The 13,005-nt window shown below is 37.4% G+C and overlaps 2 protein-coding genes across 11 annotated transcripts in view; both read left to right on the forward strand.

The window, feature by feature from the left end:
• LOC138315813 (membrane-bound transcription factor site-1 protease-like) overlaps window positions 1-8,295 on the forward strand; it is a 32,660-nt gene extending 24,365 nt beyond the window's left edge. The window contains exons 26-29 of the mRNA XM_069257090.1: window positions 2,957-3,100; window positions 3,356-3,475; window positions 3,728-3,854; window positions 4,442-8,295. Of these exons, the coding sequence (XP_069113191.1) occupies window positions 2,957-3,100; window positions 3,356-3,475; window positions 3,728-3,854; window positions 4,442-4,772 (722 nt within the window). The 3' untranslated portion in view covers window positions 4,773-8,295. The remainder of the gene's footprint in view (window positions 1-2,956; window positions 3,101-3,355; window positions 3,476-3,727; window positions 3,855-4,441) is intronic.
• A 1,476-nt stretch (window positions 8,296-9,771) lies between these two features.
• LOC138315815 (maestro heat-like repeat-containing protein family member 1) overlaps window positions 9,772-13,005 on the forward strand; it is a 54,412-nt gene continuing 51,178 nt past the window's right edge. For all 10 annotated transcript variants that reach the window (XM_069257094.1, XM_069257095.1, XM_069257096.1 and 7 more), the window contains exons 1-3: window positions 9,772-9,932; window positions 12,030-12,175; window positions 12,618-12,749. In XM_069257094.1, coding sequence (XP_069113195.1) covers window positions 9,875-9,932; window positions 12,030-12,175; window positions 12,618-12,749 — 336 coding nt within the window. In that variant the 5' untranslated portion in view covers window positions 9,772-9,874. The remainder of the gene's footprint in view (window positions 9,933-12,029; window positions 12,176-12,617; window positions 12,750-13,005) is intronic.

The following is a 13,005-nucleotide window of genomic DNA, read 5'->3' on the forward strand; positions in this document are numbered from 1 at the left end:
TTCCTAGCAATGAAGTTCAGGAGAGGCTGAGTGGTACACTGGAATCAAGGAGATGCTGAGTGGTATACTGGAATCAAGGAGAGGCTGAGGGGTATACTGGAATCAAGGAGAGGCTGAGGGGTATACTGGAATCATGGAGATGCTGAGTGGTATACTGGAATCAAGGAGAGGCTGAGGGGTATACTGGAATCAAGGAGAGGCTGAGGGGTATACATCATACTGTAATCAAGGAGAGGCTGAGTGGTACACTGGAATCATGGAGATGCTGAGTAGTATACTGGAATCAAGGAGAGGCTGAGGGGTATACTGGAATCAAGGAGAGGCTGAGGGGTATACATCATACTGGAATCGAGGAGAGGCTGAGTGTTATACTGGAATCAAGGAGAGGCTGAGGTGTATACTGGAATCAAGGAGAAGCTGGGTGGTATACTGGAATCAAGGAGAGGCTGAGGGGTATACTGGAATCAAGGAGAGGCTGAGGGATATACTGGAATCGAGAAGAGGCTGAGTGGTACACTGGAATCATGGAGATGCTGAGTGGTATACTGGAATCATGGAGATGCTGAGTGGTATACTGGAATCAAGGAGAGGCTGAGTGGTACACTGGAATCATGGAGATGCTGAGTGGTATACTGGAATCAAGGAGAGGCTGAGGGGTATACATCATACTAGAATGATCAATCAAGGAGAGGCTGAGTGGTACACTGGAATCATGGAGATGCTGAGTGGTATACTGGAATCAAGGAGAGGCTGAGGGGTATACTGGAATCAAGGAGAGGCTGAGGGGTATACTGGAATCAAGGAGAGGCTGAGGGGTATACTGGAATCAAGGAGATGCTGAGTGGTACACTGGAATCAAGGAGAGGCTGAGGGGTATACTGGAATCAAGGAGAGGCTGAGTGGTACACTGGAATCAAGGAGAGGCTGAGGGGTATACTGGAATCGAGGAGGGGCTGAGGGGTACACTGGAATCAAGAAGAGGCTGAGGGGTACACTGGAATCAAGGAGAGGCTGAGTGGTATACTGGAATCAAGGAGATGCTGAGGGGTACACTGGAATCAAGGAGAGGCTGAGGGGTATACTGGAATCAAGGAGAGGCTGAGGGGTACACTGGAATCAAGGAGAGGCTGAGGGGTATACTGGAATCAAGGAGAGGCTGAGGGGTACACTGGAATCAAGGAGATGCTGAGTGGTATACTGGAATCAAGGAGATGCTGAGGGGTACACTGGAATCAAGGAGAGGCTAAGGGGTACAGTAGAATCAAGGAGAGGCTGAGGGGTACACTGGAATCAAGGAGATGCTGAGTGGTATACTGGAATCAAGGAGAGGCTGAGGGGTACACTGGAATCAAGGAGAGGCTAAGGGGTATACTGGAATCAAGGAGAGGCTGAGGGGTATACTGGAATCAAGGAGATGCTGAGGGGTACACTGGAATCAAGGAGAGGCTAAGGGGTACACGGGAATCAAGGAGATGCTGAGGGGTACACTGGAATCAAGGAGATGCTGAGTGGTATTCTGGAATCAAGGAGATGCTGAGGGGTATACTGGAATCAAGGAGAGGCTGAGTGGTACACTGGAATCAAGGAGAGGCTGAGGGGTATACTGGAATCGAGGAGGGGGCTGAGGGGTACACTGGAATCAAGAAGAGGCTGAGGGGTACACTGGAATCAAGGAGAGGCTGAGTGGTATACTGGAATCAAGGAGAGGCTGAGGGGTACACTGGAATCAAGGAGAGGCTGAGGGGTATACTGGAATCAAGGAGAGGCTGAGGGGTACACTGGAATCAAGGAGAGGCTGAGGGGTATACTGGAATCAAGGAGAGGCTGAGGGGTACACTGGAATCAAGGAGATGCTGAGTGGTATACTGGAATCAAGGAGATGCTGAGGGGTACACTGGAATCAAGGAGAGGCTAAGGGGTACAGTAGAATCAAGGAGAGGCTGAGGGGTACACTGGAATCAAGGAGATGCTGAGTGGTATACTGGAATCAAGGAGAGGCTGAGGGGTACACTGGAATCAAGGAGAGGCTAAGGGGTATACTGGAATCAAGGAGAGGCTGAGGGGTATACTGGAATCAAGGAGATGCTGAGGGGTACACTGGAATCAAGGAGAGGCTAAGGGGTACACGGGAATCAAGGAGATGCTGAGGGGTACACTGGAATCAAGGAGATGCTGAGTGGTATTCTGGAATCAAGGAGATGCTGAGGGGTACACTGGAATCAAGGAGAGGCTGAGGGGTATACTGAAATCAAGGAGAGGCTTAGGGGTATACTGGGATCAAGGAGATGCTGAGGGGTACACTGGAATCAAGGAGATGCTGAGTGGTATTCTGGAATCAAGGAGATGCTGAGGGGTACACTGGAATCAAGGAGAGGCTGAGGGGTATACTGAAATCAAGGAGAGGCTTAGGGGTATACTGGAATCAAGGAGAGGCTGAGGGGTACACTGGAATCAAGGAGAGACTGAGGGGTACACTGGAATCAGCTTGTTTCTCTGTGAAAAAAAATGAAAAGACTCCTCCTAAATTACTGGATCAATTTCAATGAAACTTCAAATTAATGTTAGGGACTGTATGATGTGCATGCAGGTATTGTGTCAACATTTTGGTTGCCATATTAATTAGGACACTATAGGTTTCGTAAAATGGCTCGTTAGCTTTTGGAGAAGTTTTGTTCAATTATTGTAACATATGGATTTTGATAACTTGACACATAACATATTTCAATAATGAGTAAAATAATGGAAACAAAATGGAGAAACATTTGGTTTCCTACTAAACATTATCTCAAATAAGGGGTAACGGGGGTATTAGTTAGCCATTGGCTTACAGTTGTAATTAGTAAGGATAGCACTATAAGGGAAGTATAAGTAATTGTTATTGATTTGGTAAGTAGTCTTATAAATTGATCGATAAAATCATGGTATATATCATATATATATTGTTTTTATATGATAGGCCATGAGGTCCTGAGAGGTGAGGCTAAGACAGTTGAGGGTGTGGCTATCCTCGGGCTGTACCAGACCACAACTGCTCCTGAAAGTGGACGAGTTGCTCTTTTTGGAGACTCAAATTGTCTTGATAACAGTCATATGCAGAAAGGTAAACAAATATAATGTTCAATGCTATTATGTTGATTGTGACTTAGAAGGTTTGGTTGACATGGTTTCTTTTAAATTGCAATTCTAATGTTTGCCCTGAAATGGCATTCAATTCAGTCCGAAATCTACAAGGTAATTACCCCAGATGGGTTTTCATTGTGAAGGATTGATTTCATAGTTTTTCATGGCCAATAAACCAGTGTTAAATTTTGATGTTGATAATATTATACTGTTTATAATCATGTTTTCTTTTCAGACTGTTTCTGGCTACTTAGTGCTCTGCTGGAATACACAGCCTACAACAGCTTGGTACCCCTATTTTCTGGCACGGACCAGTCCATTCTGCCTCCTGCGGAGCTACCACTCAGAATGGAGGGTGAGTAACATTCTTACATACCTGATTAAAATACAAATTGTTTCCCCCATAACTTTCCTGGTAGTTGAGGTTTTTTCCTGATTCATATTTTGAGGGTTTAAATGTGATATTATTAATTTTGTATCAAATTAAATGAACTTTTAACTTTTTGTACAATTTTTTAAATGTCTTTTAATTCGGATAGAAACTACTGAATTCATAGGACTTTTGTTTATTCATTTGTTATTATACTTGTTTGTTTATATTTCACAGGAAATCATCTGCATCGTTATTCCAAGGTTTTAGAAGGTCACCTTGGGTCACCGAGGTCACGACCCTTACCTCAGTGTCCAAGATTGATCTGGACTGTGGCTCATCCCCTCAATGTATCAGCTCCCTCGTAAGTAAATCATATAGCCATGTACGAAAGCTTCAGATGACATGACATGTACTGTGGATAAACTAGATTTACATTGGAAAATATGAAAGAAAGAATTTTTTATTCTTCATTCATGATATCAAGCTGATAAGTTAACTGAACCTCATATTCATTCACTAAACACAATGATCTTGGCTTTACAACCTAAATGTTTTGTACCTAGGATAAATATATTTCAGATATTGCAGCAGCAATTCTGTCTAATTTTAATATATCTGTTACGTTATGATTTTCTCATGCAAACAAAAATGATGTGACAATCACTGCCTACAAACAGGAGCAAATAACTCTACTTTCAGTTTGATGTTATTTAAATGGTTGCTATTCCGTCTTTGCATATTACAGAGTTAGCTCCCTTGCAGGAAGGTATCGATTGCTATGTCATTATTTTGTGAGCGCAATTAACATCGTTTTCTCCAAAAAGTATGACGTTGCGCTTGCAAACATATGACGTCATAATCAATACCTACCTGCAAAGGCAGATAACTCTGTAATATGCAACTATAGAAAAGAATATTATCTGAAGTGCTGCTATTACTTATTGACAGAAACCTGTATCAGCAGCAGAAACTGTTGTCTACAGGACTAGACATTCCTGTTCCTCCTGGGATTGACCGACGGGATGGAGACCTGATGCCTAATATCGGGATCGTGAAAGATTCCGGTGGATTCCAGGCAGATCCACTGATGAAGCCAGCTAACCAGCTCCAGGATGTTGACTCCAACAGTGTTTTCCCTGTAGTGGCATTTGTGGCCACTGGACTTGTGATACTCTTCCTTCTTAACCAGTACTACAAAAGTCGATCAAAGCCGAAAAAGAGACGGCCAAGATTAAAGAAGTTTCACCAAATATTTACTGGGAAAGTACCGAGTGTATGATGTTGATTGTGTGTTAGGATGAGAGATTCTGTTGTGAAAATGATGCATGTTTTTTAAAAATATACCTGCGTGTGTTTTACTGTGTGTGGAAACATAATGTTGTTGAGGATAGTTTTATGTGCAACCATTTGATAATAATTGGTATAATGTGCTTTAGTGAGTAAAATGTTTTCTACAGGAGAAACTTGTTTTCCTTTAAAAGGTGAATTTGTGTTGCAAAAGAAGGCAATTTTATCTGTGTGAAGATAACATTAATTCTGGGAAATTGTATTAGTGGAATAAATCACTGCCTTCAAAATATAGCAAGATGACCAAATTACAATGTCTCTGCATATTTCTTCAGTGCTAATGACATTGTTGTGTTAACGTCAAGGGAATTGATTAAAAATACTTATTGTTATCTGTATTGCTTTTTATCATAAAATACACCATTGTTTGCCCCATTCTCAATTTACTACAACATTTAGTACAACATGGAATTAGACAGTATACAAACTGGTTAGCTTGAAAACTGAATATTACTTTATACATACAAGTAATAATGATTATATTTGAGTTTTGATCCATATTTTATAAGAAAAAAATAGTCAAAGTGTAGAAATGGGAAAATTACAAAGATATAAAATGTATAAGTACATTTTAATGCTTCCAGATAAGATAGTAAAAATCTGTACATGTAATCTTGCTAATACTTATTACTTCATAATTCTGTTGGATTGGAGTGGTGATTCTACACACTTTACATACAATGATACCAATACAAACTGTGCTCAATAATGTAAATTGATATCATTATTTGTTTTATATGGAAAAAAATCATGTAACATGAGAGTATGAAGCACTGCTATTTTCTTCATATGATGTACGTTTCCTCATTAAATGAGGTTTTTATTTATGTTTTGGTAAAAAGACAAATATGAAGTTGACTATATATTGTTTTTTAGTGACTACAGGAAAATTGTTTGTGTTTTCCTGTTAAATGTAATTTATATGTGAAACTGTGTACATATGTGTTTGTGAAGAATTTTATATTTATTATTGATGTATATATTTTTATGTGCATAATTCCACATCTGCCAACAGCATCGGTTTTCTATCACCCTTCATTTGTAATTAGCCCACCTACATTTCTACAGGTCATTTCACTTTTGACAAAAGTTAAAGGGCATGCTATTGTGAGGAATACAATAGGAATGGATGGAAATGTTTAACTATCTGATAATTCAGGCATACTTATCTCTCAGTATTCTAACTACAATTTTTTCAGTTCTGCTTAATGTTATATTCTACACAGTGTTTCCTATCCAGTTATTAGTATAACCTTACAATATGCAATTAGCTGAATCCATGTTTGGGAAACTCCTAATAGGATACAAATGTAGTGAGCATAGGTTTTAACTGCTTAATACATTTTCCTAATTAAAAGTTTAATGCTAATGTTTAGACTAAATCTTTGAAATTGCTTAATGGTTTTATATGCTTGTGAAATAAATAACTTACCTAGTTCAGTGAAATTCTTGTCTCTGACAAGTGATGAGCTTCTGCTGTGAGATAGTGTCATATAAGTAAGGGAAGAATGAGAGGAAAAGAACAGACCTCCAGTGCCCAAAAATGATGTCTCATCAAGCACATGCCATTGACTGTTGATGACTTTATAGAAAATTTCAATTGTGATCAATCATAGCTGTTGTAGCGAAAAAGGTTGGGCCTTCTAACTGACTTTTCAAACGTTAGTCAGAAAGTAATATCTTTTCCACTACAACAGTAGTTTCAGGATGACTGCTTTTCTGAATATCGGGATCATCTTACAAGACTAACAACTGAGTGCTTACAAAGGCATGGTAGGAGAACAATACACGTAAAACTGTTTATTGTTATAAAAGGATGAGTAATGACTGTTTAGAAGACATTATTTATATCATAGGTTCAAATGTAAAAACTATCGTAAATTATATCAATATTTGAAATAGAAAGACTGTTTTTATAAAGAATAGGTACAGGTACACTGAATTGTCCTAAGTGCAATATTGAACTTTTTTGTCTCTATATCTACATAATCCTGCTTGTATATTGCTTTTAGAGAAGTATAGATTTTCTTTTTTAAATTATTGATTTATTAAAGAAAAAGTTATATTTCTTACCAAATAAATTTTTATTTAAAGTATGGGGTTAAATTATTATTGTAGAAATTCATGTAATAGAGAAATATTTGTTTGATAATATATTCCTGAATAATTTTTTTATTGAATATTCTATTTTATATTTGAATTTTCTTTGAATGAATTGATCACATATCTCGTCTACCATGTGCATCGTCCATGTTGACATGTGTAATAACACTATTGTGACATCTTGTGTAATAATGATGTTGTAATCAAAGTATGATGTTGCACAATTGTAGACAGAAATATAACATCTTAGCTTGATTTTGCTTCCTATATAGGAATAAAGTTTGAAAGTGTTATTTATATTTCCATTAATAATAGTTATGTGATAAATTCTGTAGATTGTACTTAACTATGATGTGAGTTTAGTATCAATTTTTGTCAGAAGTAAAACATTGAAAAAGTATGTCTAAACTTAAGATTGATTTATCAATAAATATGACACAGAAAATATCTAAGATAATTCTATGTAGGATGCAAAAATCATTCTTAGTCAGTACAAAACGACATTAGAATGTTTTAGTGATATTATACATGTATAGGAAAATGTTTACTTGCTTATTGTATTATGGCCACTGACTGTAGGTTTTGTGTCAAGTTACTAAATATATGGATATTTATGTCTAATGACTGACTGGTGACATACAAGGTTTTAGGGTTGGAAATTGTTGATACATGCACATCTACATATGTATGTGGGAAATAAGCAAAAGCAAAAGATCTCACAAGTTATTGTTACAATTTGTACTGTGACATGGAATGTTACAAAAACCACACACAAGAAGCTGTATATTTTTGCTCATCCAGATTTTTATTTCTTGGGGAAATTCTTATATATATTGTATGACACAAATATATAAACTTTGGGCTGTGATACTGAGTGCTGATGTTATCCCACCACATGTAGTTTTGATAGTCACTCACATGTATTTCGGAATCAGAGGTTTATCAAAATTGATCTTTATTCAAACTTCATCAAATTTAAATGTCACTGGCAAAAGGATTAATTATGGATAAAGACAGTACATAGATATTGTTTGATCATTGCAGTGCACACTTTATGAAACCTTCCCTGTTTCCATAGAAATTCCTTCACTTTTTTTATAGATGTTGATGTAGCCTAAAATATTGACATATATATGTTATGTAGGAATACTTAATGGCATCAGGGGTTTTCCTTGTCTTTAAAAATGTTCGAACACAAATGTAAAATTAGTGGTGTGGCCTATGCAACTGGATGAATGAATAGTGATTGTGTTAGTAAATTAACACAATATGGGTAAAGCATATTTGAAATATGAAAAAATACAAAGGAAAAACAACAAACAAAAAATAGAATAAAATTGAAGTAAATGAAATATTGCTGTGTATTGTTTTCATTTTCAGCAGGATAATTTGAAATAAGATTCATTAAGAGATTTTTAAAAGACCCAACTTAAACTTTTTTGATTGTGACATAGGGTAGTTTGGCAGTTCAAGAGAAAAAATCTGCTCAATCACAGGCCTGAAAAAACTTCCTTTGAAGACTTCTTCAAAGCCACACATTGTACTGTTACATGATTCTTTTGATGTACACCAAAAGACTAAATTACCTTTTCTGTTCTATTGCCTCCAGTTTTACCATGGGATAGTCCAGGGTAGAATAACCCCTGGGGTATCAAGGATGGTGGGTCACAAATTGGGGCCAAAGTGAAAAGCGAAACCCATGATATGTATAATGTTAACCTGCATACGTCATCAATACCAGCCAAGGGCAGGTAACTATGTAATATGCAGATATGGATAAAGCTCAAATGATTGTGCTAGCATGTAAAGTAGTAATGGTCAAGTGGTTCAGGTGTCCTATGTCAGCAGCTGGCCTTTATATTTATCTTGTGACCTTGAGACCTAATCCACAATATTCCAGGGGTTACTGTCACTGTTGTTATATATAACCAACCATTATATTTATCTTGTGACCTTGAGACCTGATCCACAATATTCCAGGGGTTACTGTCACTGTTGTTATATATAACCAACCTTTATATTTATCTTGTGACCTTGAGACCTGATCCACAATATTCCAGGGGTTACTGTCACTGTTGTTATATATAACCAACCTTAGAACATGTCAAAGAAAATCTGAAGGCATTTCTGGAGAAAAACAACACAGACCAAGCACAGGCCTTCAAAGTCTTCCTATGAAGATTAACTATGAGCAACGCTCAATTTCAATGCCATACAGTCAACTGCAGTGTACCACTATTCCTAAATTTCTCATCTGCTGTCGCAGACAGAGCGCCTTCTGTATTGCTATGACACGATGTATATTCCATGGGTGAATATTACGGCAGTGATAGTAACATGCTTGAAATATCAAGGATGTTGACATACTGTTTTTGGATTGTAGTTCCTCTCTATAGGAACTCGTCTATGTGTAACTTAACTGTAATAAAATGATTACAGCTGTTGAAAAGATAGTTATCAAAAACCATCGAATGTGCAACAAATTAACTAAATTTACACAATATCATTAAACGGACACGGATAATTATGATATAAATAACAGTTTTTGATAAATGAATGCTTTATGTATTTGAAAAGTTTTTGAATAAACACCCCCTACCTTAATGTAAATTCATGACGAAAATATGACAGCCAAATCACGTTTTGCTTTCTTTTGCGCATTGATTTATGACTGCAATATAATTTTGTGAAAGGAATTTAGCACTCATTATATGGCGCTTATTGGTTCAAATATGGTTCACGTATCTTTTACAAAAAATGCATTTCGGGTTATTTTTGTTATTGCTGTAAATACGGTAAAACGTTCTGGTTAAATGGGAGTAGTCTCCCCTTTGACCCGGAAGTCAACAAACCATCACATGATGAGGAAGGTTTAGGGGAGGTTCTGTTTACCTTTCTATTACTAATTAGTGCCGGTGTGACATGCTATAGATGATCATGCCCGGACCGGACGAAGATATGATTCGCAGCACGGGCGGTCAGGTCGATGGTGGGTATTCAACACCGACGACAACCCTAATAAAACACCGGTCCATTGGCCGACATTTCCAGTGGCACTGATGTTCGGAAAGAGCATTATCGAACGTTGTCTCGTCGGCCTATCTCACTATCGCCCCATGCTTTCAGCTGACACTAATTCACATGCTTGTTTCTTTGCAATGGTACAAGATAAATATATATTGATTTTGTTAACTTAGAAAGTGACTGGATATTATCTAGATAGATCTATATACCTAGATATATATTGATTTTGTTAACTTAGAAAGTGACTGGATATTATCTAGATAGATCTATATACCTAGATGCATATTATGATTCCTCACCAAAAAATATTGAAACAAGTAAATGTGTTGTAACCTGTGTTGCATCAGTCAGTAACACCGAATTTCGGCTAAGGATTCATTTGAAATATGAATGCACGTTTCTGTTATAATAAGGACGTATTGCAATATCTATTAGTGCTTCTATTGTACATTCCTATAGGTATATATATATCTTTCATATTTCATGATATTTTTTTAAAACTAGTTGTTATGCAAACAGCAAATGTATAGTGTAGACTCCCCTGACCAGTGCTCGAACAAAAAACACGGATTTTGGCTGTTAAATTAAAAGAGTAAGCAAGGATTTATAAGTGAGAAGGATTCGTGACTGTCTCTTTACATTACTAAACACCACGCGAGACGCCTATGTACCGGGATTAAAAACCATTTTTCTCAACAAATACTTGTCTTATCGGGTCAAACGAAACACCAATGTAAAGTTTATTAAATTTCACAGCGTTTATTACTTGCTTTAAGGATGGAAGATTTAGAGGATATGTCTTAAATTTTCGTTAAAAAATACGACAGCTCATGAAATGACCACCCGCTTCAAAAAGTAAGACGGTAACCACGCACCCGCAAGCTATATCAAAGGCTGCGCCGGCGGATATCAAAGAAAAATCAGTCGTCGCCCAACGTCACGGTCAGTGCACAAACACATAAGCTCCTGCCTTGTATTTCCCCAAAACCCAGTGTGCCAACTTCCATGGGTTATTCAGTTGGGCGCCAATGTAGAAGAACAGGGAAAATACACACATTATTCCTGTCAAGTGCCCGGACCAGGAATTGAACCAGGATCTCCGAGGTGAAAACAATGGTTCTACTTCTACTGACTGAGCTACAGAAGCATGCTCCGTCAGCTGAGGAACAGAGACCGTATTCAACACTATATAAAAACCACCGACCCGCTCCTTTTATACTGATCTATTGAGACTTCTATTTTCCAAAACAACAACAAAAAATATTTTCTAAATCCACAAGCTGTTCATATTCGACAAAACACAAAGTCAACTATTTTGCGGGTTATACACCGGAAATCATGGATCAACACACATTTTAACGGGGCGGGAAGTGAACCAAAATTGAGAAGTTCACATTTTTTCATTATTCTGGACAAAAACATGTTGCAAGTGCTATTTATGAAGAGAAGTTTAGTTATTATAACAGAATTAAATATTTTTAGATATAATTTTAACTTTTTATGCAATGCTTATTTTAGCGATCATCAATTTTGTGATTTGCCATCAGCAGCCGTCTGCTCATATTCTAGTTATGGAACTGGTAAGAGAACTTTTCTTATTGGCAGAAGAAAAGTGTCAACAAACACCATAATTATCATGCACCATGAACCTAAGAATCTGCTGATTTTAGAAATAGGAAGTGAAACATAAAATAATTGTTAAAGCACTGTCCTGTCCGAGCACTGGTCAGGTGAGTCTAGAGGTATAGGACTGGGTCAGTCATCGGGGGCAATCATTTTAGTGCTTAAACACAAGAATTTGAGAATTTTCCAGAGACCCAATGAACCAAAATCATGAAAAAATTTAAAGGCTGTCAGAGGCAGGCTGTCAGAGGCGAGCTGTGCTGACCTCAAACAGCTCTTCTAATGAACTTAAATGGAATTCTGTTATTCTAACCTTTAACTGCCAATCTATCTATCTGCGTAAATTGCATTTGACCTCATGAATTTGCTAGAAATCTGGTAAATGTGCAGTTTGACCTTTGGTCTATGCCCTTACATTTAGCCTTTAACCTGTTGTTAGACCTGACCATGGCCCTGATCGATGCTGCATATGACCGCGATGACGAGTGCAAGGAACAGATTTGTAATGCCCTGTTTGATCTTGGAAAGAGAAAGCCAGGCTTGGTGCTCAGTTCCTGCTATGCCTACCTTAAAAAACATTCAAAGGTAACAACACGAAATGATGAATTTTTTCAATGAATATAACTGATTTGATTTCATATATTTTTCTAAAATTACTACATATTACCTGGTATGTTCAACAAATTCTACAAAGTCATTTGAGTTTCCCAAACCTTTCAAGGTATCAAATCTACAGCTACACCTATAAAGTCCTCCATATTTGTTTGGGGGAGTTGGCAGATCCTTCACTTATCTATTGGTTAATTATTGTTCTTTGAGTACTCTGGCTCTCCTCTTCCTCTGAAACTTTGCAAATGAACTAAAATTGAGTTGATATAATGAATCCGTAAAACACAAAGTGAAGGATTTGTTTGTGCATTATTTGACATTTTTTTTGTCTAAAATCCTAACATAAATTTCCGAAACCTCGGTGGTCACTTCTGTAGGGGATGTTAGTGCTGATTGTTGTCATTCATTTGATTTGAAGCTGGTAAAGGAACACAGAGTTGTACTACTACAGTGTATGGAGAGGATTATAAAGGAGAAACTAGAGGATATAGACACTGGTCTGGCTGTGGACGTGGTCAAGCAGGCGGCATTGGAGCTCACTCTCTCAAAGGTCAGTGGTTTAGAGAAGGGTTTAAAGTCTAAACTGGTGTAGTAGTCATATTGTTAATGTTATTCACACTCACTCTCAGAGGTCAAAGGTCGAGGGTGCATGGTTTAAGAAATACTGACATAATGATAGTATTGATTATCAAATGCAAAGTCATGGGTCAAGGTCAGGGGTTCAATGTCGGATATCAAAATTTTGATTTTAATGATTATTGAATAAACCATCAAAAGTCACTCAGATATAACGTGTAGATGTTCTA

This window comes from Argopecten irradians, chromosome 2 (genome assembly GCF_041381155.1).
Source record: "Argopecten irradians isolate NY chromosome 2, Ai_NY, whole genome shotgun sequence".
NCBI classification, from domain to species: domain Eukaryota; kingdom Metazoa; phylum Mollusca; class Bivalvia; order Pectinida; family Pectinidae; genus Argopecten; species Argopecten irradians.